The sequence below is a fragment of the Chelonoidis abingdonii genome, chromosome 9, assembly GCF_003597395.2.
Source record: "Chelonoidis abingdonii isolate Lonesome George chromosome 9, CheloAbing_2.0, whole genome shotgun sequence".
Lineage (NCBI taxonomy): Eukaryota > Metazoa > Chordata > Testudines > Testudinidae > Chelonoidis > Chelonoidis abingdonii.
Genome location: NC_133777.1, coordinates 46,466,493 through 46,491,570, shown reverse-complemented (window position 1 = coordinate 46,491,570; position 25,078 = coordinate 46,466,493). Strand labels below are relative to the sequence as shown.

Sequence of the window (25,078 nt, the reverse complement as noted above, 5' to 3'; positions counted from 1 at the left end):
TTAGACACCTTATCAAGAAAGTCCCCTCTCAGGCATTTCGGTCTTGGGACTTTGCTGCAATCAGGAGGCGGTTTCTCTGTCTTTACCGAGCAATCGATGGAAAAACACTAAAAAGGGTTCTTCCTGATTATGAGGCATCTTTGCCTGCGTACAAACTCATATAGGGATTACTACCATTAACAAGTCATCAAACTGGCGATACTCGCGTAAGGCTTGTGTCGTCAATGCTTTGAGTCAGTGAGCCATTGAGGCTCAAGAAGCCCAGACGACCGCTCATGTACGTGGCTAGACTGTCCTAAACAATCCAATACAATCACATGCAAAACGCTACCGGTGACAGCTCTGTAAGCACTGCCAGAGTCTTCCGGGCTCCAGCTTGGGGGCGGAGTAATCAACATTAGGTGTTTTGAGAAATTCAAGATTCAGAGAGGCGCTCACGGAATTGGGATCAAGGGACCGTTTCGCGAGGAGGGCATCAAGGAAAAGTCCAGTCCCCTGGCCCCTCCAATGGCAGGACCAATATCGCACGTCTTTAGAAGTAGAAAGCCTGAGTGATGGACCGATGTAATGCTCGCTTATATCTCTAAATTTATGATCGCACTGTAGATGGGGAGTATCGTTGTGGGGACGCCACAGCTCCCTAAGAGGCGGCGTTGTACTTACAGTGTTAAGCACATAATCTGACACTTAATGAGACACTTTGTTTCACTGGAATCGACCCAGATCCACATATTACTTGCCCCGGCTCAAGTGTTACAGCCCAGTTGCTATCTGTGTTTTCAAGTCACAGATGGCCCTCTTAGGAACAGAGGTCTTCTCCCGTCCTCTCATTCTGATGACAACCTCTCTTAGCCGGGTGAACTGCACTATTCATGGTCCGCCTTCTCAGTCCTGTCCTCCTTTAATTACATCAGGCCCCAATGTCTTAGTGCAGGGAACGTTCCGGCTTAGGTCCAATAGGGGTATACGCCAAGACTTTCATCATCGTTGTGCTTCTAATCCTGTCCTAGATAGTATCCTCCTCCAATTTCTTCTAAACATCTTTGCTTGCAAATGCGGTGTCCCAGGCATAATTGGGCACGCATACCGCTCTACGTGTCAAAGGCCTAACAGCGCAGAGTATGAGGGCAGACATGATTCTCGTGTCTTCTTCAAGACACACTGTTTAGATAGCGATCAGGAATCGCTACGTTCGACGTTAGTTTTTTGTAACAGATAACACCATAGCTGGTGGCTGCGCGTATTTAGACGCTTGGTTGGGTCACCACGATGATCCCTAGTTGTCTCTTTCGCAACGTCTTCCTACGACATCCTTCTCAGTCGTATGTGTGAAATTGTTGTTCCTTTCCAAGTGGAGCACTTTGCATTTGTTTTTACAGAGAACTTCATCTGGGAGTGCAGACTGTTTTGTCGCACGATTTGTCGCAGATCAGTTGAATTTCGACCCTGTTCCTCACCGCAAAGCAGGAGTTGGCACAGACGGCTCCAGACCAGTTTGAGGTCAGTCACTAGGAAAAATCTTTTACAGAGGTGAGCAGCTTATATTGCATAAGACGATTTGGGCAAGGAAGCATTCCACAGGGAAGAGTGTCGGCATCAGACATTGTACCAAGTAGAGGCGGCGGGCACCAACAGAGAGTCGATCTGGGCAGCGCCTGGGAGAGGCCAGGAGGTGGAAGTCATGTTGAAGGCAGGGTTGTTTGAAAGGGCATCCCATGAAGCGCGCAGTTGCTTGTTCAGTGGTGGAAGAAAGGGAGAACCAGATGGTAAGGTTAAACACTGCTGGACCATGCTTTTTGAAATCTCGAAAGATTTTGGCAACGAACTCCTTGGGGTCTTAGTTGCATCAAGGCTGCTTCTCCTGTCCAGTGGTATCCATCTAAGAAGAATCATTTGTACTCCGGTGATCAGCTCCTTTCACCCGCTATCGCCTTTGAGTGGCAGGCCTCCCTCGTAAGGAAAGAGTAAGAAATCATTGGCTGTTAGGTGATTACACAATTGGATAGATGTTCAGGGAAGGCAAGGCAGGGTGGGGGTGTGAACTGGTGGTCAAGTTGAGCCTCCATGTTAATTTTTGTGACCCTCTGAGGCATGCAGACACACAATTTTGGAGCGAAGCCACCTGTTCTAGTCTAACAGTATCCAATTCTATGTTTTCAAGATTCGCTTTTACAATAAACGGTGACAGAGAAGTGTGCAATAAATCCGGGGGATTGTCGGAGAGTGGGGGGGTATTAGGCATAATATAAGATCTGCAAAACGCTCCAACCTGAGAGGGACTGCTCCTATAAAATCAGAAGAAGGTCAAGATCTCAAATTACAAGATCTGCAAGCTACTAGAAACAGAGGAGGACCCGAAGGGTGAGAGGCGGTGAAGGGCGGGGGCGCGCGATCCAGTGCGGGGGCAATAGTTGTTCCGGGGTCGGGGTCTGGCATGGTGGGGGGCGTGGGCGTCACAGGCGGTGAAAGATTGCGCTGGGTTGGCCCAGGACACTCCATAAGGTATACTGTTGAACTGCTGCAGGTCACATAAGATTTGGGGCCCAGGGCAGTCAGGAAAAGTGGACAGGATTAGACGTTTTTTAATGCTTGGCCGCCAACGGAGCTAGCAAAGGGAGACAAAACCAGGAACGCATCTCGGTTGGACCCGCGAATAGTGCTCGTTGGTTGGGTCACTCGCACGCCGCACGCAATGTCGCACCACCACTCCTGATACATATCATGTGCCTCAATAGACCCCTCTGTCCATTAAGACGAATCAAGGGTGTGCGCTGCTGTGAGAACGACAGTGTCGGCGAAAGATATGAAATAGCAGCAAAAGCCGTGATCGTTGTAGCGTCAGGGAAAAAAGGATGCCATCTGCTCTTGTACCTTACTGATTGGTCGTACACAACTACATAGCCCATGACGTAGTGGAGAATGGTTCGCAGGAGTTGATGAGTCTTAGCGGACAAGATTAGCAACTCATGCAGACAGGAACTAGGATTAAGTGGATGCGTTATATAATTGATGTCTTAGGAGAAGTAGAGATCTGCAGAGGTATAGCACAAGCAGGGTATAAGTTAGGCATACACAAAATTGTTGACGTTAGTAGATGCTGAAACGACATTTTTGGCTATAGAGAGCCGCATCAGCTAATCTATCATTAAGCTGTTCAGGAGGGTCATCAAGCGCGCTTCTTTGTGTCTGCCCACTTTTAATATCGGTACTTATACCCCCCTGGCGCCCCGATGATAACTCGATCCCGCCAGGAGACTAAAGCCTCCTCCCGGCGCATTATAAGGTAGACCCGCACGTTAAATCAAACTTGGTTGCCAGCTCTTGTTCTCAGAATGCCTTCTCCCAGAGAACCGCACCATGCCCTAATCCCCTTTGGCTGGAGGGAGCCAGAAACGTCGCTCGGCGCCGGGCAGCTGGCCGAAGTGGAGCGGCTGGGGGCCAGGTCTGCTTCCGCCTCTGCGTTGTGGTGATAGTTGTCGCGGAGGATTCTTCCCCAAGCCCTCCCCAAGCACACCGTCGGGCATGCCTTAGGGCAAGGGAGCAAGCTGGCTTGTACCCCGGCCTCCCGCGTATCCCGGGCCACTCTCGGGCTGCAGGGCCCCAGAATAGCCCCTCCCCCACAAGCTCCTGCACGCTGCGCCTCCAAGATCTCTGCACCTTATCAAAAACGTCAGCCGGCCTGGGCCGACTCCGCCACCTACAACGCGCTGCTACACCGAGCAGTGTGTCGAGCTTACCCATAGTTAGTATGTGAGTGGACTCAATATCTCGGTGGTCGTTTATACCTTGGGGTAGAGATGCTATACTTCGCTCACTAGGAGGCACTTGACATGATCAACGTCCACTAGTTCTTGGTTTGGCAACATGCTGGGGCTTCGAATTCTCGTTTTGCTGGGTAATTTTATCTGGAATCATTACGTGCAATGACCGCACACAATCACTAGGGCTCCCCTTCCCGCTCTTCAATTTGAGAAAATAAATGGCGGTCTTTTGAGGTTCCCTGGTTCTGATAATCAAGTAAGGCAATAAGCAGCTGGCCTTGGGTTGGTTTTTCTAGTTGCTAAATAGCCGAGGGTGGACTTTTTCAAGCGGACCTCTTCTACGTCGGTGAATGAATATTGCACATGACCTTCATTCCTGAGTCTTAATACACAAAGGATATAATTCCGATGTTCAGTTGACGAAACTTGAGATGATTGTAGAGAGGGAATAGGCATCTATAACTTATGGATGACAGGATTCTTGATTGCGAGTAGAGGACTTTACCAGCATACATTGCTTTAATTAAGACGTTTTATTTCACGTGATTGTTTCTAAGTCTCCAAAAAGCGTATATTAATTTATCATGCAATAAAACACCCTAAGCGTTTTCCGGAGCCATCTTTCTTTAAAGGATACAAAAAGTTTTTCTTACAATTGCCTGGGCCTTGAATTCTTCATAATATATCAGGAGTTGTGCAATTTGACACAATCCAGATGTATCAGAGTTTGATAACGCAAGGGGCGTGAGTCTAATACAAGAGATGAATGACATGGTAGGGAATTGAGCCACTCTCAATACCCACACAAAGCGACAGGTTTATTGTTGGAGAGAGGGCCATTAGACGCAGATATCATTGCGGACTCCCTGTATCAAGCATTCGATTGCACCTGGTCGCTGTGCAGTAATTATCAATGCGGTCGATGGCCGGAGGCTGGCCCCTCTTGTCTGAAGTGGGTGGTAGGGGAGTGAGACGATGGGGACGCTTCTGTTCTAACACAAAGCTCTTGGCTCCACCTGGTGCCGCGCCCAGCGGACGTTCGGGAGTGTTTCGGGTGGCGGGTGGGTCGGACGGGGGGGGCACTGATTCTCCCGTGCGGACTACAGCGCCTTCGGGCAGCTGGATGCACCTCTGGGGTCCTGGTGCGAAGCAAAGCCGCCGTAAACACAAAGGCACTAGGTGACGTGGGCAAGGCGGCAGCAGGCACGATGTATCGCGCTGGGAGGGGGGCCTGGACGGCGCAGAGGGCCAGGCGGGTGGGTAGGGCAGGAAGGAGAGAGGGGAGGGAGCACGGCCAGGACAGTTGGTCGAAGGGGGGAAAGGGGAAGAGAAGGAGGAAGTTAGGAATAGGGCCGGGGGAAGGAGGAGGAAGGCAGAAGCCACAGGCAGGCAGCCCAGCAGAAGGGGTGGCTGAAAGATGCGACGCTGGGGGATCCTAAGACAGTGCGAAATTGCTGCACGCTCAACAGCAAGTGCCGAGGGTGCCACGAGGCACAGCAGCCGTAGTAGGGTTTCCGATGCTTAAGAGAAGCCAGTGCGAGGGCTCGTAGGGTGACCGATGCACGCGGGGACTGGCGCCAGAGATGCCTTGGTGGGGCCCTAGAGACGAGGCGAGGGAGGAGCCAGGTGGGGGCAGGTCCTAACTTGGTAGATGCGGGCTGTATGTATGTCTGGTGGTTACCTGCCTTGCCTCCCACTCACGTCAGCTGCACAAGTTTAAGCAGTTCAAGAACCTAATTCAAATTATGGCCTTTTTAAGCTACGTCCCCACCTTCCAAGACTTGGCAAGAATGGGACGCTAATTCCAAGGACGATAGGCACTGTGAAAATAGAGCCGATTAGTCAGATTGGGCAGTGCAAGGACGCGAGAAAAACTTAAGGGAAGTAGGTAGAAGAAATGGGGAGGTATAACTGAGTGGAAAGTAGACAATATGTGTCTACGATAGTCTGGGACAGCGCGAATTGCGCAGACGTGGGGGGGAAATGGTCCATGTCCGTGGTTCCCGGCTTCTGGCTGTCGCGGAGGTAATGAGGGGTCAAGGAAGATTAATTGTGGGGATACGCTGGTAAAGATTGTTAAGGGTTATGTTTCGTTCACCTGTGAAGGTTAACTAAAAGGAGAACACATGACACCCTTTAGAAGTAGAGCAATAGGAAACGGATTTTTCGCAAAAGCATCAGGGAGGAGGGATATGTTTGGGTTCTTTGGTCTATTGTTATGCAGGCAGATGAGAGGGATTTGTTTTTTTCTATCTTCAGCTAAATTTCAGTTTATCAAAGTATGTCAGTACAAAGATAGAAAAATAATTAGTACTGATTGTGGTAGTTTTTTTGTATGTTACATAGTGTGTAGTATTGCTCAGTGTAGTAACTGTTCTAAAATTGAGTATTCTCTTTTTGATAACTGAGATTTCAGTATATTTTCTTTTAGAAATCAACTTCCTACATAGAACGCCTGTAGTATTGATCCACAAGAAATCCAGCAGGATCATGAGTGCATTCTAACTTAGTATTTTTCTTATCCTATTGTTATATATATGAAGCTTTCATTGTAGACTGTTTGCAGTTTTTCTCTCTGGGGGTAAATCTAAAGGACGCAAGGGGAGAGGGGAATGCTCTTGGGTTAGTATCTTCGTTAGGGGTAGCTATGAGACAGAAGGAACATTGGTGGGTCGGGGGATAGAGTAAAGAAGAATTAATTTCTGTTTCTTTATTGGGGTTTGGGTCCTCATTTGTGGAAATAGAGGAGGAGAGCTTATTAGTGATTGGTGATGTAAGAGATGTGCATGTACCTCACAGGTTAGCAAGTAGAGGAAGTTGGTTGGGAGGAGAGGGGAGACAGAGAAAGTGGTTTCTTTGCTTTGTGGTAACGAGCCAGGGCTTCTGAGATATTGGGGTTCCGGAAGTGTTTGGGGAGAAAGGGAGCGAAAAACGCTGGGTAATTTTGTGCTGGTGGCAGCGATGATCAAATCTGAGCTGGTATTAAGCAGAAGAGGGTTCAGCTAGAGCTCAGGTTAGGAAGCGTAAAGGTCAAATGGAAGGATAGAAGTCTCAACATATGTTTATCAAGTTCTTCTGACTTTTCAAGACTTATTCTGCATCTGAAGCGGTAACATTTCAAAGAAGTACATCTTTTACTGAATGGCATCCCGCTCTTCGATCAGGGGAAGTGCTGAACGGAAGATGTCAATGAATATTTCCTTCTCCTCACTTTTTCGCCTCAGTCTATTTACATGAAGCTAATTTATATCTGTTCACGGGAAGCGGTGGGTAAGGGTTTCAATCTTTTATTGGGCATACTTCTGGGGTGTATGTAGAGCTGTTGATTTCGTAGCTGGAGTGTGAAGACATGTTGTGGCAAACGGCGTGTCTTTTCAGGCAGGATTTAGCAATCCAATGTTTTAACAGCGAACCTGTGTCTGCTATAAAAGGGGATCAAATCGGACAGAGACGTGAACAGGTAGTTTTTTTAGTAGTTTTTGACGCTAATCGATGTACTAGAGAAATGGGCAGGTTTAGGATTAGGAATATGGATTTCACGAAGGTATTTGCTCATAAAAAAGTGGTGTTTTCTCAGAAAGTTTGTAGGGATGGGATTATGTTAAAGATCTTTTTTAAAAGCCTGTAAAGCTTACTTATTTACTCTCTCACAGCGTACTACGTAGAGAACTTGGACGATCCTACAGGTTTTCAGTCGATTTGTGTCCTATACTTTGAACACCCACAAAAAGCTGCTTGTCGGTAGGACGACTTAGTTTTGGTAGAAATCTGAACCCAGGTAAGTCACAGGCTCTATACCTAGGGCATTCGATGGCGGAGGACACTATATTCCGCAATGAGTCATTCGACTGCCGAAGAACCATACTCGTGAAACATGTTATCCAACAATAGTCGCGTAGGTCCTCCATTCCTTAACAAAGATAAGAGGGAGAGTCCTTGCTGATCAAATTCCCAACTCACAAAATTACACAGTGGAAATGGAGCTGTGCATTGGGAAGCTCCGTTATGTCTAGTGTTGGGAGGATATGGCTGATGGATATTGGATACGTACTGTGCTCAGAAAAGAAAATGAATGAATATTGGGGATGTTCAAGTCAAAGTTCTATTAAGGACTTATGTGGCACGCCTTGGAATGATTCTAATTATTTGTTTAAAGATGTCATTAGGGCCTCCAAATTACTGATTTTGTGGCGACGCGAGCCGCAGTTCTTTTTTTGTACGATTACATCTTCGGTGATGTTGCCGCCCGTGCCTCGTGCTTAAAATAAAAAAATGAACATGGTATCGTGAAACATGCTTTTTTGTCCGTAGACACACTACATATTAAACGGAGGCAATAGCAGTCTTTTTTTGTTCGATGCGCTAGTGCATTGATGAATATTTGTGTTTATACACAGGGTCTGGAAAATTTGGCTTGTTTAAAATATAGAATTATTAATTCTTCCCTTTGACTTAGTTCTAGTGAAAATCAGACCATGCTCACGTAATTGCAACAGCACAAAAGGACATGTGTGTTTGCAAGCAGTGTAAGTGAGGGGTATGTAGCTAAGTACTTGTAACTGCACAATTCCTTTCAAATGCAATACGGGAGGGGGAGAATTGCATGGAAAGCGCTTCGGGGTAACCAGCAGCAGCCACAGTCCAAAAGTTAAGTATCTAGGCGCATTCCCTTGGCAAAAAAACTAGAACCTCAAGCTTAAGCATCACATCGTGTATAGGCAATTAAACTACCACTTTGCCTAGCATCTAAGGACCTAATTGTCCAAATACTCTATAGGGACTGAGTCACCTGTAATCTGTGAAGGTTATTTTTTAAAAGAGAAAGAAAACATGCAGGAATGTGGGGAAAGATCACCCACCATGAATAAACACGGGTGGGGAAATACAGCCTCAGGCCGATCGGCCATTGCTTCTTTACATCAGGCCACACTGCGGGGCAGCAGATGCCGATAGCTGGGAGGGGCATGGCTCCCAAACCAGCAGGGAGGATAGCCCATTCTGTCTTCCGCCTGCCCACTGGCCTCGCCCGTTTAAGCTCGCAGACCGTTGAAATTACGCAATCAGTCCTCAGTCCTCTGTGCGCACGCTGGGAGCTCGGGATGTGTGGCCGCTGCCCGCGCGCTCGAGCTAGCACAGTGGGGAGGGCGGGCTCGGGAGGCTTTGACGCACGACAACCTGTCCTGTCCCGCCTGTGCCTCTGGGTTGGCCTGCGATGTGGGCTCTCCACAGGTGCGCGGGCCACTAGTGGTGAACGTGGGTGCGTGGGGGCTACAACAGTCATGGTGGTGCAGTGGCGGAAGGGCGATGCTTGCGGTCGTTGCTTACTCAGCCATGGGGGCATGGCTGGGAGGCGTTGGGCGGCTGGGTGCGGCCCCACGTGGCGTGAGTGATCAGTAACTGAGGGCTTGTTGTCTGCTTTTTGCTGGTGCCGTACGGCTGCACGCTCCAAGAGCGATGGATTTTGTGGGTCCTGCAGTTTTCCACTATGCTCCTTTCGCCCATCCTGCAGCTGTTGGACCAGCAGGCGTGGGGGCGATGCCAAGCGATGAAATGCAGGTGGCCTGCTTTGCCAATTTAAAGTGTCATTTAACAACTTGGTTTGCCAAATAATGCTTGGCTAACAACGAATTCACCTTTCAATTTTTGTTTTTTTAAAAATAATCATTAATCTTAGCCAATAAACCAGAAAAATGAGAGGTTGTTGACAATTATGTGACAAGGTTGGTATGGGGAAGGAGTGGACCAGTAATTCATGGCAGGAAAACAAAGAGTTGTTTGACCGGACTTTCTAGTAGCCCTGTTACTGCTAAATGAGCCCTCCAACAACTGTAATATGCTCATCTCCTTACTCAAGTATAGAGCAGTGGGAGCTCGGCCCGGTGGCACACTGCCAAAGGTGGCACGCGAGCTGATGTTTGATGCACGAGCGACGAGCTTAGCGGCTCAGCCCGCCATGTTCTGGGTTTCCGGCTGCTGCCCCACGGCACCAGAGGTCCCGGCTACCGGGCCCCCCACTCCAGACACCCACTACTGGCCTGGGGACGCCCCAGGTTAATGGACCCCAGGCTGGCAGCGGGCTGGAGCAGGCTGGAGGCTGAGACCGCTCCGGCGAGCCACTCAACCTCATGTCGGCCTGGGTTCCTTTCACTCAGCTGGCAGCGGGCTGATGGGACTAAAATGCAACGAAATAGGAAAATACCACAGAGAACTAATGACTAAAGTGCAAGAGGATTGCCAGAGCAGAGTCCCAACCTATTTTCGTCTTGCGACGACAACAGATGAAGGACCGACTGGATGGGGCGCGCACCAAGCATCTGCCGAAATGATGCCTGAATTTTGGGCAGCATTTCGGCAGATGCTTATTCCTCCAGCCAGTCAGTGGCAGTGCACGGAGAGGCCCCTGCGGGTGCCAAGGGACCTGCGCGGCACCGCGTTGAGGACACCTGACCTAAAATCCTCGCTGAAGCCAGGGATCGTTGTGATTTTCAAATGGGACTTGAACTGGTACGAAAAATTGAGTTGTTCACATGCCAAAAATCGAGGATGGCATTGTACAGGATTCATACCAGTAAACTTGTGACATATAGCCTAATGTGTACATTGCCAACTCGTATTCTACTAAATTCCTGTAGCAGTAGCATTCAAGGAGAACGGAGTCTTTTCCAAAAACTAAAGCCATTAAAAACTATCTCCACATCTGCAATGAGTCAGGAACACTTGACTGGTCTTGCTATCTTGCAGATCGAACAAGACATCCACTTGTCTTTGTCAATGATGATATATTACTGATTGTTGGGCAGCAAAAAAGTCCAGAAAGATTGCTTTAATTAAAACTAATCTTGTTTCAATACCTCTTCATAGAAATTTCCAATAAAATGTTGACAAATTTAAAAAAATGATATTATTTGCATCATTCTGTCAAATCAGAGTTTTTTCTATAGTGTTAATTCTTTAGTGCTAGTCCATCAGCATTACAGTGTGCTTAATTAAGTTAAACTGGTTTTAATAACATGCATGTGGCAAGTTTTCCAGTACTGTAAGCTTATGTTTGTGTTGCTAAGAGCAAGACAGGCACGGGGGCACCAGTTTAATAATCTCACCTAGGGCACCATAAATCCTAAGGACGGCCCTGGATGATAGGATAACAGATAAGGTTGTTTTGTTCAAACTAGCAGGGAGAGGATAAGGGCCATAACTAATAACAGCTGGAGTGTAATATGAAACTTGTTTGTATCAGTGTGTAAAAGGAGAAGTACTCGGTAGGGAATCTGTGTATCAGCTGTGGGGACAGGACCCTGGTGTCCTGACCTGAGTCTTTATCTTGTCATGGGCATCCCTGTGACCTGTTAGACTTGGCACTAGTACCGTGCTTTGCTGATGATACTCCTGGCCAAGCACCTTCACCACCCAACCGAGCCTGGGGTCTTTGGTTCTGAATAACATTGAGGTCTGCTGAATCGGTAAGTGGCGTTCTCTGCTAGTGCAACTGGCTTCAGAGTGCCAAAGAACAGAAATGCTGGCAGCAGTAATTCTGCAGCATCAGCAAATCTCTGCAGCATTAACCTTGGCAACCCTCACGTTGCTTACTTGGTGTTAGCTAATATCTACTGTGATGTTTTGCCAAGGCCAGGCCTACTCTGGTTCACAGCCTTTGGTTCACACTGTTACACCTAGGGCTCCAGCAAGGCCTGACCCCAGACAGGGACTTCTCTTCCTGCTATACTGTTATTGACTACAATGGGTAAGAGCTGGGAGCCCTTTCAAGTCTAAAACAAGACTGATCAGAGATTCTTACTGTCCCTTGGTTCTTCTCTAGGTGCCTGCTGGATGGGAGATGAGATGACACCATTTTAGCCTTCATATCCTCCAGGCCCAGGCAAACATGCTGCAGTTCACCGGTTTGCCGGAGATGCCAGGAACTTGGTGAGCTTTCAGCTTTCTACTCCAAGTTGATCTCCCAGGCTAAGCAGGGGTTGGTGAGTGTCCCCTGGGATGGTCCTAGCCCCTCTCTTCCCACTTCCTCTCCAGATCTATTTCACCTGCTATCGGAAAGTCACTGCAGCTGAGCAAGTCCCAGATGCCTTGAACAAGGCTTGCTCCTTCAACAAACAGTGACAGGTGAGTAGCTGGAGTAGGACCCCATGGAGGTGGGGTTGGTGGGAAGGGCAGATCAGAGAGGAAAAGTCTTACTTTAGGTGACTCTACCCCTTCTTCTGGTTCATTTGGTCTCTGGGGGAAGGTGTCACTGTCTGGAATGGCTCATGACTGTGAGGGCCTATCTCAGGGCAGACTGTCAAAAACAGGGCAGACACCTCAAACTGATGGTGTTCTAGAAATAGATTTCACCAAGCCAGTAACAAATGTGAGCTCCTTGATCACCGTAACAGCCTTGCCCTGGAGTCACAGACTCTCCAGTCTATCTTGCCATCCAGACAAACTGGACTTGGTGGTAAATCGTCGCTCACACCAAAAACCACACCCTATTCAAGTTGCTTCCAGTCCTGAGAAACTTATCAGTTACCCCCAGATCAATTGGTACCCTAGATCTTACACCAAGGGCAGCACCTGTAACCAATCCTGTAACAAATTATCTAAAGGAATGTTATTTACAGGCTGTCAAGGCGGATTCCCCACTCTGGCACTTTGAGAGCAGAAGGTGGGATCCACAAGGATTCTAACAATTAATACTGGCCACTCCAGGCTTGTATTAAACTCCCAAGGTTACAGCTTTACTCTGACCTTGGCTGGGTAGATGCTGCCACCACTCAGGTGCAAAACCCCTTTGAGAATCCAGGAAGGCACACTTGGGAATTCCTTCCTGTGGGTACCCTTAAGCCCTGTCATTCCCCCCACCCCCAGGGAAGAACTGAGGGAAAAAAACAAAGGAAATCAGCTGTTGCCACCAGCTAATTAAACAACATGTGCACAAACCTCTTAGGACACAAAAATCAAATCCTTGTTCTTAAAAAAAGGTAAATGTTATTAAAAACAAAAAGAGAGAAAATACAGTAACTCCTCACTTAATGTTGAGGGTGGGGACTCGGGTGCCAGGATTGTAAGAATGGGGCAGGACACGGGATGGGGACTTGGGTTCCAGGACTGTAAGAATGGCCCCGGGGGCAGGGCACGGGGTGGGGACTTGGGTGCCAGGACTGTACGAATGGCCCTGTGGGTAGGGCACGGGTTGGGGACTCGGGTGCCAGGACTGTAAGAATGGCCCTGTGGGTAGGGCACGGGGTGGGACTTCGGTGCCAGGACTGTAAGAATGGCCCCAGGGGTAGGGCACGGGGTGGGGACTCGGGAGGCTGGGTTCAGTTCCCCTCTTGGCCCCAGGCTTCCTGTGGCCACTTTCCTGAACCTGGGCCTCCATTCCCCACCTCCTACATGGGGATAGCATGTCCCTGCCTAGCGTCATTAGGAGTAAAAGGAGAGAAACAAATTCCTCCTCCTTTCTCTTATTTTGGTTCCTTCTTCTCCTATTCCATAGGCCCCTGTCCCTCCCTCTCTCTGCTTCCTTCCCAGCAGAGCAGAGACCAGCAGCTTCAGGTACTAGAGCAGGGGTCAGCAACCTTTCAGAAGTGCTGTGCCGTGTCTTCATTTATTCACTCTAATTTAAGGTTTCGTGTGTCAGTCATACGTTTTAATGTTCTTAGAAGGTCTCTTTCTATAAGTCTATAATATATAACTAAACTATTGTTGTATGTAAAGTAAATAAGGTTTTTAAAACATTTAACAAGCTTAATTTAAAATTAAATTAAAATGCAGAGCCCCCCGGACTGGTGACCAGGACCCGGGCAGTGTGAGTGCCACTGAAAATCAACTCATGTGCCGCCTTTGGCACGCGTGCCATAGGTTGCCTACCCCTGTACTAGAGTCTAGCTAAAAATCTAACATGGCTTTTACTTATTTTGCATCAGAACCAATAGCACAGTTCTCAGAACAGGCACTGAGAGGTACCATAGGCCTGGGGCTAGACTACAGCATTGGACTGGGCCTCAGAAGATCTGGGTCCTGCTCCTGGCTTAGGGTTGCCAACTTTCTAATCGCAGAAAACCAAACAGCCCTGCCCCTTCTCCGAGGCCCTGCTCACTCCATTCCCCTCCCTCCGTCACTCGCTCTCCCCCAGCCTCACTCACTCATTCATTCATTTTTACCAGGATGGGGCAGAGAGTTGGGATGGGGCGTGAGGTTGGGATCTGGCTGGGGCGTGCAGGCTCTGGGGTGGGGCCAAGAATGAGAGGTTTGGGGTGCAGGAGGGGACTTTGGGCTGGGGCAGGGGGTTGGGGTGCAACAGGGGGTGAGGGGTTTGGGATCCCAGCGGTGCCTACCTCAGGCAGCTCCCAGGAAGTGGCTGACATCCCTCTGGTAGACCTGGGGTGGCCACAGGGACTCTGCGCACTGCTCCCATCTGCAGGTGCTGCCCCCGCAGCTCCCATTGGTCACAGTTCCCATGAAGTCCCCATGGCCGCCCCTCCACCTAGGAGCTGGAGAGACATGCTGGCTGCTTCCCAGGAGCCGGACAGGGAGTCTACCAGCCTCGTGCCAACTGGACTTTTAATGGCCTGGTAAGTGGTGCTGACCGGAACTGCCAGGATCCCTTTTTGACCAGGTGTTCTGGTCAAAAACTAGACACCTGGCAACCCTATCCTGGCTTGGCCTCACCTGCTGTGTGATCTTGAGCAAGTCACTACCTCTGGCCCTGTCATGCCTAGTTAGATTGTGACCTGTTCAGGGTAGGGACTTTGTGTATGCACAGCACCAAGTACCATGGGGCCCTGATTTCAGCTGGAGCCTCTAGATGCTCCTGTAATCATAGGCAGCGAGTTATATGGCCCATGGTGCCCATGCTCCTCCAGTTTTTAGGAACGTGGGCCTGGCTCCACCAATGTTTGGGCTTACTGTGCTTTTGGGGAGCTCTGCTCTTCGAGGGACGTGGGGTCTAGGGCGGGCTGTGGGGTTAGCGGGGGGCCTGGCGCTGACCGCAGCAAGCGACCTGGCCCCAGCCCACCCTGTTCCGCTCTGCCCCACCGGCTCCTAGCATCGCTCGGGGGAGGGGGCAGAAGCCTGAAAGAGGTGGGGGCTTAGGGGAAGGGGTGGAATGGGGGTGGAGTAGAGACGGGCTGGGGCCAGGTCACTTGCTACTGCCAGCATCAGCCCCCCCACTAACCCTCCAGGCTGCCCTGGACCCCACGTCCCCCTGAAGCATGGGGCCTCCCAAAGCGTGGGGCCCAGGGCGGTTGCCCCGGTCTGTCCTATGGACGGAGAGTTCTGCCTGGAACCCACGTCCCCCTGAAGCATGGGGCCCCCCCAAAGCGCAGGGCCCGGGGCAGTTGCTCCAGAGATGGCTCTGCTTGGACCCGTTCTGGGGACCACCAAAATTATACGAACCTGGTGCCCATGACTGTAATATAAATAATAATAGGAGTGTTAAATGCAGTTGCACAAAAGATTAATGTTTAAGTCCTGTATAAACATTGGCTTTTAACAAAAACCCGAGAGTGTGAGAAATTGGACACAACAGCTAGTTAAAAGCTTGTTTTCTCGGCTAGCGTGCAACCCCTTGGTGTGATTTCGGGTGAGTCACTTAAACTCCCCATCCCTTAGTTTCCCCATTTGCTGTGACAGGACGTGTGAGATCAGGATGAAGACAAGGTCTCTGTCCCAGACACTTTACAGGCTAACTATCCAGATGAAGGGTGGGGCAAAGGCTGCAGCAAAAACAAGCAATGGAGCAGTGACATTAGCTCGGGCCTTGTCAGCCCCAAGATTAGTGTTTCAATATTTTTATAGCCATTTTGCTCCCGCTGCTTTGAACAGGAGCCCAGGGGCCAAGGGTAGACAGATCTCCTGGGACAGTGTTTTAAGGGGGAGGCAAGAGGTTGGGTCCATGTGGGAGAGGAAATGCTACCAGTGAAATCCTATTGAAGCCAATGGAGGTTTTTGCTACTGCCTTCACCAGGGCCAAGATTTCACCCTACAAGGTTCAGCTTGCAACATTCTCATCATTTTGGGGGACTGTGTGTGGGAGGGGAACTAGTCACTTCAGCAGAAGAGGCAGAGGAGTTGGTGCCTAATCCACTGGATGTACCTGGCAGGTGCATAGCTCTCCCCAGCTCCTCTGTGCAAGGTGTGGTGCTGGCAGGGAGCTGGCACTCCTCCGTCATCCCTCCACCCCTTAGTATGCCCAGGCTGGTTACTTCCCATGTGCAGCCACAGAGGGAACGACCTTTCCATTGACCTAAATCCTGGGTGTGTGCGAAATGCTACGCCCTAAATCAGGGGTAGGCAACTAGGGCATGCGTAACAAAGGCGGCACATGAGCTGATTTTCAGTGGCACTCACGCTGCCCAGCCACCAATCCAGAGGGCTCTGCATTTTAATTTAATTTTAAATGAAGTTTAAGGTTTTTAAAATGTTTATTTACTTTACATATAACAATAGTTTAGTTATATATTATAGACTCATAGAAAGAGAGCTTCTAAAAACATTAAAGTGTATGACCGACACGCAAAACCTTAAATTAGAGTGAATAAATGAAGACTTGGCGCACCACTTCTGAAAGGTTGCTGACCCCTGCCCTAAACCCTGCCTCTCAGTGGCCTCCTTACTGTTAGACACAGCTTCACCTCCTTCTGCAGAGCTGGTTTTAATTCCCTCAGCTGCGGGAGACTGTCTGCATCAGGAACACAGGAAGGGGATCAGTGTCCCAGTGCAGCATGGAGATATTCCTGGCCAGTTACTGAATAAAAGGGAGCTGGAGAGGGGAAAGGCGTGTGGGGCCCGAGGCTGGAAAGCCAATAGGTGGGCAGGGAGATAGGAAAATGCTGTGATCAGGAGCCAGCCCACAGTCAAAGCCTGGCTGACCTGACCCTTCCCTGCCCATCTAAGCTGTTAACCCTCCCTGCAGGCATTGATGCCCTCTCATCCCATCCATAATCCCTCCTGCATTCCCCACAGCAATGTTAAGGAAAGCATCAAGCTGGTCTGAAAGTGAATGCATCTCAGTAATGACACAGAACTACCCTATTCCCCCAAAGCTTCCTCTTCTTCCCTCCTCTCTCAGGCAGTGTGTCATAGGCACATTTTTGGAAGAGCTTGGACCAAACCTGCTCTAGATTCAGATCAAAATCTGAACTCCCCGAGACTGGACATGTTTGGATTTAGGGGTTTAGTCTGGTCCATCAGAGAGAAACCCAAGCAATGGCATTTGGATCAGAACTTCCCTAGAATTTGGGGGTAGGGCAGGTGGGCTCCCATTCTTTGGCCTTTGTGATGATTACCCAGTAAAACTGATCATTCACTGCTTTAATTTAGCAACAAAGCAGGCTGCTGGATTTACTCTCAGTTCACTTTATCAGCTGTTTCACTTATGACAATTGGGGCTTTAAGGCAAATGACTCATGGAGTCATGAGATTATGTGCGACTCTCAGCTTCCATTTAAAAACCCCGTCATTTTCCAGCACTGCTTAGAAAAAGCTTCAAAACGTAAGACCTGAAGCCTCAAAAACCAGACACCAAGTGAAAAGAACCCCTGACAGTAGGTGCAGTTTTTCAAACTCATGATTTTTTTGGATGCAGTGTTGTTCCAGCCGTGTTGGTCCCAGGATGCTAGAGAGACAAGATGGGGAAGGTAGGGTGACCAGATAGCAAATGTGAAAAATCGGGACAGGCAGTGAGGGGTAATAGGCACCTATATAAGAAAAAGACCTAAAAATCAGGACATCTGCTCACCCTAGGGGGAGGTGATCGCTTTTATTGGCCCAGCTTCTGTTGGTAAGAGAGCCAAGCGTACACGGCCTGGCCTGAAGAAGAGCTGGGTGTGGCTCCAAACCTCGTCTCTCCCACCAACAGAAGCTGGCCCCATAAGAGCCATCCCCTCCCCCACCTTGTCTCAGGACTCGGTAACACCCCAGCGGGCAGCTGCCCCCGGCTGAGCCTCAGTCTCTGCAATAGGCCAGCCGCCTCCATGGTTGAAGCGTCACTAAATCTACGCTCAGCTGACCCAGCTCAGCGAGCGGCTGACAGGCTGCAGCGCCTGGGGGTCTGTGGTCAGCTGACCGCGCTGCGAGATCAGCTGATGGGTTCCGGCCCTGCCGTGGGCGTGGTCAGGCTGTCCAGAAGCAGCCGGAAACCATGGTGAGCGCAGGCGCGGTGCACGGCTGGGGGGGACGGAGGGGGGGTGTCAGTGCTTTACTGGGATTTGGGGGTCTGGGGCGATGCAGAGCTGTGTCCCTGAGGCAGCAGGGACTCCGGGTAACAGCTGGAGCCATGGCTGAGGACTCCCCGTTGCTAGCCCAGTGATTGGGATTAGCCAGGCCTGTGTCATCAGCTTCCTAACATGGGCTTCTGGGGGGTGGGTTACATATTGTGTCTGGCTTAAAAACTGCTCGCTCCCTCCCTCCAGTGACCTGAGATCAGTGGGGCCCCGGGAAGGAGCTGGAGCAAACAGAAAGAGCTGCCCCTTTGCACAGTAGGTAATTGGCCCAGGGAACCCACAGTGGCAGCCCTTTGAATTCTCATACCTTTCTTAGTTAAGTGTGCTCAGGGTACATGAATCTCATGCTTCAGGGTGCAGGCCAGTAGCCTGCAGGGGTCAGGATGGAAATGCCTCACCCCCACACCCCCCAAGTGCTGCACGGCAGAATGGGGCAAGTGAAAACTCTTTATAATGCATCTTTCCTCTGAAGCAGCCAGGGCTGGAGGTAGGGTGCTGGGAGTGATGGGCTGTTGCTGTAGCAGCACCTGTGTTTCCAAAGCAGGGAGTAATAAAGGCTTCAGCACTGGATGTGCCGGGGAACAAGATGATGGGAAAGGATAATTTCAGAGCCATGATAATGTTGAACACTTGGGGGTGGGGGGGGGAAATCAGCTGTTCTCCCCTCAACCCAGACATCTGCCCCCTGCTCCGAGAGGCTTATGCCTGATTCTGTAGCCTGGGGACCTGTATACATGAGACGCCAGGGACTTGTGCCCTTGCTCTCGCTGTGTAACTGCAGCAGGTATAAAGCTCCTGCTCCAGGATTCAGGCTCATGGTATCTACCAGCATTTGCTGGGTTAAACTGCTGAATCTGTGGCCTAACTGGTAGCTATTAGAAACAGGAAGGGGCCATCTGCCCTGCCCCACCTTCACCCCACCCCTTCATCAGACTGATCCCTTTGGGCACACCCCAACCCCATCTATCTCTTTCCTTCTCTGGGGATGAATATCTCTCTCTCAGACTCTGGGCCCAGTTCAGCCTGGGAGGAAGCCCATGAATTCAAGGCAGTTGCATCCCCTTGTGCCAGGGCTGAGCTCGGCCAGCTGCATCCGGTCGTTCTCCCCAGGAGCTTGCTCCAAAGGCTGATGACCTCCGTGCACGGAGCTGCTATGCCTGAGTTTGCAGGGGCATTATACAGTGGAGACCCAGGGCCTGAGGAGGAGAGTTATTTGTACAGCTCCAGATCGACCCAGCTGCTTTCCAACTCTGCAGCAGGCTCAGCCAGAACAGAGACCAGAGATGAGGGCAGCCAAGTACCCAGAGAGGAGAGAAATCTAGGGGCTGCTCTTTTGGTGCAGTGGGGGCAGGGCGGCAATAACTGTGGGAAATGAGGATTCCCTGCTCTGGCAAGAAGAGCTGGGCTGCCCTGCAAAGGACACTCTACCACTGACGTCCCCTGGCCCAAAGGCCACCTGGGTCCTAACTGCCCCCGATCTTCTCCTTCCAGAGGTTCCGGTTCTGCGGAGACTTGGACTGTCCTGACTGGGTCCTGGCTGAAATCAGCACCTTGGCCAAAATAGTTAAGTGGAAGCTGTCTCTTTCTCTGTTTTCTTCTGGATCTGAGCAATTTTTGCTCTTAAAACTCCCCCAGAGACGGTATTGGGTGCTGTGAAACCAGACAATCAGCCAAAGCACGAAGACTTGGCTGTTGAGAGGAGTATCTACGGCCTGGGGAAGCAATGAGAATATCTGAGTGATGCATCCCGATCTGAGCTCTGGGACTCGGTGTGTCTCGTGAAGGGGGAGAGCTCAGGTCCCTGAGCGACCAGTGTGAACTCTGCGCCTGTCTCTGGCTGACCGGGCTTCCCTAAGAGGGCGGGGAGAGGCTCAGGAACATAGAACACGCTTTGACTGAGGGCTCGAGCAATACACTCAGTGCAGCACAAGAGCTGGCTGGGGCTTTAGCCTGACTGTTGCATTCAGAACTCAGGGGGTCTCATTGAAATCCAAACCATGGTGCTCCCCAAAGTGGCAGAGAAGTGAGTGGTTTAAAAACAACCCAAACCAGTGACTGTTTGGGTGGGGCAGGGCAAGGTTGAAATGGGTCCCCCTAATGTGGCAGAGAGCGTGTGTTTTGAGGGGAGCTCAGACTCCTGCCAGGCAGCGCCCACTGGGCCCAGTGCTGCGGTGGGGTTTTATTTTCTTGCTCTCTCCTTTCCAGTCCTCGGTGAAGCTGAAGCTCATCTGTGTCCAGGTGCTCAAGGACCTGCAGGGAGAGGGGATTGATGTAAGTGAAGGGCATTCTTCTCCCACATTCAGCCCCACTGAGCAGGGATCCAGCGATCGCAGAGACTAAGTCTCCCCTCCCTCTGGCTGAGTGGCCATGTCAAGCTGGCCAGCCTCAGGGAAGGCAGTGTGGTGGAGTGTGTGTGGGGCGGGTATCAGAGTGAGAGTCAGGACACCTGGGTTGTAGTCCTAGCTCTGCCACTGATCTTGGGCAGGGTGCCTAAAGCCTGTGTCTCTACCTGTAAAATAAGGCCAGTGACACTCCCCCATCAGGGAGATCTGCTGGTGGAAAGGGCTGTACGGCTGCTAAGTATTTACTAGTAAGTATTAGTGTCTGTTTCTCTAAGGGTCCTGTGTGGTCTGCTTCACTTCATCCACCCCATTGGCCCTGCCATCGCTAGGGGAGTGGCTGGTGGTTGACAACACGGATTCCCTTGAGGTCTCCCAGCAAGGGGGTTTGGCCACTCGAGGACATGGGGCTGAGCCATTTGTAACGCCCATCGCAGACAGCAGCTGACCCACTGTTTGAATCGTGGAGGTTCCCTGTAGGACATGGCTGGAGCACTAGCAGCCAGTGGGAATGGCCCATCCTGTACCCCCCATTGTGAAGGCAGCTTCGGCTAGTGGGAGCCAGGAACTCAGGAGTCCTAGTCCCGATCACCCATGTGGCCTTGGGCAAGTTATTTAGGCTAAATCCAGCAGCTTCTAGTAATTTGGGTCCTCCCTTGAGACACCTCGGCCCCATTACTCAGAAGTGCTGAGCCTCCACCGCTTCTATTGACTCCAAGTGCACCCGAAAGCAGACACCTCTTGTGGAGTGTTGGCCTTACCCTGGCTCTGCTTGCCCCGTGGGGAATCTGCTCAGTGAGGGCTCAGTGATCATTCTGCACTGTGCCGTGTGCACTGGGAGTGGGGTCCCCTGGGGCTGATGGACCTGGGTGTTGCTCTTCTCTTGCAGTATGAAAAGATCCTGAAGCTAACGTCGGATGCCAAGTTTGGTGAGTGTTGTTCCTTTCCAGAGCTGTTGGGTGTGCATAGCCTGGGCTGTCTGTGAGGCCGTCACGGTGGATTTGGCTCTTTGCCTCACCCACCTTCCAGGGAGCTTTGCTGGTTTCATTACTAGAACTGCCATTCCTCTGTCTGTGCTCACGGCAGGGAGGCTGCGGCAAGCCGTGGTTTTGGGATGCTAGGCCCGGCTTTGGCTGACTTTTACCTCCCTCTGGCCCATTCCACACCCCAATGCCTGTCCTGAGAACATTTTACCTGCAGCGTTTATGGGCGCCGGCTCGGCTTTGTTAGCCGCATTGCCTGAAGAGCGTTGCTGGCTGGGGTCACGAGTGGAGAGGCATGTCCTGAAGCAGCGAAGGCCTGAAGAGTTAATGCCCAGCCACTGGAAACCGACCGCACGCTCTGCTCGTGAGCGAGCACAGGAGCCTTGTTAATCTCCCAGGGTCCTTGCCCCTGTTCTGTTTGGGGGCGATGCTGCTAATCGGCAGCCTGACGAGTTACCCCTGCTCACCCCAAATGCTGCCTTGGCTTTATATTTGGGTGGTTCTGGGCCTTGTGTTGGGGGGAGGGGGGGACACCATTTCCCGAGTATGTGGAAGTGCCCTGGGCCTGGTGGTTGTGGTGATCGCAGTAGCAATCCGCACTTCCCAGGTGCTGCCCAAACAGCTGAACAGCGCCCGTCCCTGCCCTGCAGAACTTGCTGTCTTAGTGTGGCAATGGAGAGGGGAGGGGAGGGGAGGAGTCCCAGGAACTCAGCCAGGTTAGCGTCACAAAGAGAAGGTTAAAGGGAGGCTCGATGAGAGCCTGTAAGTACCTACACGGGAAACAAACAGCTGATAATGGGTCCTTCAGTCTAGCAGACAAATGTCTAACATGAGCCAATGGCTGGAAGTTGAAGCTAGACAAACTCAGACTGGAAATAAGGTGTTTTTATAGGGTCATTAACCGTTGGAACAACTGCCCAAGTGCTCTCCATCACTGGCAATTTCTAAATCCAGATCTGCTCTGGTTCAAACAGGCATTAATTCAGGGGCACCTAGTGGGCTGTTACGCAGGTCAAGCTGGACGATCAAGGCCAGATGGAACCATGATGTGAAACATCTGGTTTGGTTTTTATGAATGAGCTGACCCTGGCTGAGTTGCCGTGCTGTGGCTTGGCCCTGTCTTACCGCCACTGGCCTGGTTATTGTGCGGTGTTAACCTTAGGCTTTGGCTGTCTGAATGGTTAGTTTTGGCAAGCCAGGGTGTAAATCTGCCATGCGCTAGGTGCCCAGGTGGACCCTGCTCCACACCCTGCAGCGCGCCTGGGAGCTGCCCTGCTTGGAAACAGGAGGTGAAAGTGCCCTAGGGAGCTGTTAGTCCACAGCAGCAGGGTCCTCACGGACAGTGCACAGCTGGCTAGGGCAGGGTAGCTTTACACCCCAGCTTGCCACGAGCTAAGTGTGCGCTTAGACAGGCCCTTACGCCTCTGGCCCTTGGCCATTATTAGTATTTGGATCCCTAGCATCAATCGATTCTAGTTAGACTTAACCCCTGCCTGTCTCAGGCTTTTTGAAATCCTAACCTGTTTTGACCCCTGCCGGTTGCATTGACTCCCCCATCCCCAACACACACACAGTCCCCTGTCCATCACTGCTTCTTACCCAGGTTGGTGACAATGAGCCCAGCTCTTTCTGCCTGTTTCCCTGCTGCCCCTCGTGACCCAGTGCAAGGTGGCGTCTGTCCGTGCACCCTCCCTAGTGTCTTGCAGGCGATGAACTGCAAAGGGCAGGCCATGTCAAGGGCTGTTGGTTCCTACGTCAATTTTACGGGTCTATCAAAGCTGCCTCCCTGCAGGGAAGAGCCCTGCTGCCAGGCAGAGTCCCAAAGGTTTCTCCTTTCTCCAGAGTCCGGGGACGTGAAGGCCACTATTGCCGTGCTCAGCTTCATCCTCTCCAGTGCAGCCAAACATGGCGTAGACAGCGACTCTCTGTCCAGCGAGCTGCAACAGCTGGGGCTGCCCAGAGGTAGGGGAAGTGCCAGGGGATGGGTCCCTTGGAGAGGGCTGCAGCACACTGGGGAGCCCTGGGGTCAGTAGCAGCAGCCTGACTGCCTTGTGCAACGTCAGCCAGAGGAGGGCACCGGGGAGCAGGGTAGAGTCTGTCTACCCTATGCACCAGGCTGTAATGCTGGATAACTGTATCCTTCCACCCTTGCTCCAGCACTGTGTGGACTTCAGTACATTGGCTGTCTAGGGGAGGAGGCGATTGCTGCTGGGTTGTGTGTCCCCCTCACTCTTCCATCAGTGAGAAGTTAGAATTCGCTGTGCCAACCAGCAGGAAAGACTTTGGAGCAGTAGCTGGGCCATCTTCTGACTGAAATACCCTACGGTACCATCATCCCTCCGTTATCCCACGTGCGCCCCGATGTCAGCATCCTGCTAGAGTCCCCCTGCTAAACAGGCCAGCTCAGCAGTTTGCAGCCAGGGTCCCTTCTGAGGCCATTGGAACAAGAGTTGTGTTATGCAGGGACTGATCTGATGCTCTTTGGTGGTGGTTTCTTGGTCTCCTTGTTTTGTAGAACATGCCACAGGATTGTGCCGGTCCTACGAGGAGAAACAGAGCCCCCTTCAGGACAGCCTGAGGACACGCAGCCTGAGATGTAAGTGTTCCCTCTCTGGCTGTGCAAACCTGACACTGCTCCAGGAGCGGATGGGAGATGGTCTTTCAACAGGGATACAGGCTGGCACCCACTGCCCCCACCCCTCTAGCTGTTCCCCTGTGTCCATGGATGGAAGTTCAATAGGACTTTCTCAGCCGTTCTCCTCTGGGACTTCCTGGGAAGAACTTGCTCCTGAGGACTGTAGGATAGGATCAGAGTTTGCTGAGGGCAGACGGGTTTTCAGCAGCAACCGAGGGAATGACCAGGAGCCGGGACCAGAACCCTGTTGTTTGACCGTCTGGGGCTGTGACCTTGTTGGCCTGACAGGTTAGGATCTGGCCAGGTTAATTCGCCTCTGGGACAATCCAAGTACAGCAGGGAGTGGGGCAGGTGATGCACTTGGCGGTGCTCTGCCTTCTACATTCTCTTTCCTGGCCATAAAGTGAGAGAGAGCTGAAGCAGTGCTAACCACTTGGACTCATGGGAATCTATGCAACAAGGGGTGTTAGCTACATTATCCCAGCCACACTCCATCTTGGAGGGCTCCATTCCACTGACCTAAACTCCCTTGTTATTTCAACTGGAGACATTTCCTTCCTGTAGTGTCTTACATTGTTGCTCTGGGCCGGTAAGACAGTTGCTGTGTTGCACACACCAGAGGTGGCTGCATTTCAGGAGTGGGTGAAGCCATTTAATGCTTTTGAAAAATGCTTCTCAAATCCATATTGCCGGCCTGTGCATAGAGAGAGTGTTTTACACTGACAGCGCAAACCTGAGACTGGCTCTGTCTCTGTCCTCAGTGAACCATCTGGACTCTGTGTCCTGGAGGGTGGATCAGACGCTCAGCTCCAGTGAGCTCCAGCAGGTCAATGAGCCCCTTGTGCACCTGAAGTTCACCGTGCGAGACGGGGACCGAGGCGTGACGGAGCCCTTTGCCATGACCGTGTCGGCAGAGAAGTTCCGGGTCTTACTGGCAGGTAAGTAGACAGCAGATGGGAAGCTTGGAATCGCTCGCCTCGTCCCTGCCCTGCCGGCTGGTGCTTCCTCTCCAATGTGCCCACTGTTCTCCCTACTGGCCGGGGCAGAGATCGGCTGTCTCCAAGTCGTGTCATTTCTCTGTTCCTGCTCACAGCGCAGAGGTTATTCTCTGCCCTGCTGTGACCAGTGAATTGGCAACTGGCTG

The 25,078-nt window shown here is 51.2% G+C and overlaps 1 protein-coding gene and 1 pseudogene across 3 annotated transcripts in view; both read left to right on the top strand.

The window, feature by feature from the left end:
- Window positions 1–11,876, top strand: part of LOC142047280 (zona pellucida sperm-binding protein 3-like) — a 46,704-nt pseudogene extending 34,828 nt beyond the window's left edge.
- Window positions 1–25,078, top strand: part of LOC116822600 (COMM domain-containing protein 4) — a 65,989-nt gene that overhangs the window by 39,679 nt on the left and 1,232 nt on the right. The window contains exons 1-7 of one of the 3 annotated variants that reach the window (XM_032776599.2): window positions 17,821–17,898; window positions 19,469–19,540; window positions 20,183–20,248; window positions 21,206–21,245; window positions 23,142–23,261; window positions 23,815–23,895; window positions 24,696–24,872. In XM_032776599.2, coding sequence (XP_032632490.1) covers window positions 17,896–17,898; window positions 19,469–19,540; window positions 20,183–20,248; window positions 21,206–21,245; window positions 23,142–23,261; window positions 23,815–23,895; window positions 24,696–24,872 — 559 coding nt within the window. In that variant the 5' untranslated portion in view covers window positions 17,821–17,895. Of the gene's footprint in view, window positions 1–17,820; window positions 17,899–19,467; window positions 19,541–20,182; window positions 20,249–21,205; window positions 21,246–21,826; window positions 23,262–23,814; window positions 23,896–24,695; window positions 24,873–25,078 lie in introns of those variants that run through there. The other 2 variants (XM_075069499.1, XM_032776598.2) reach the window with 2 other exon arrangements.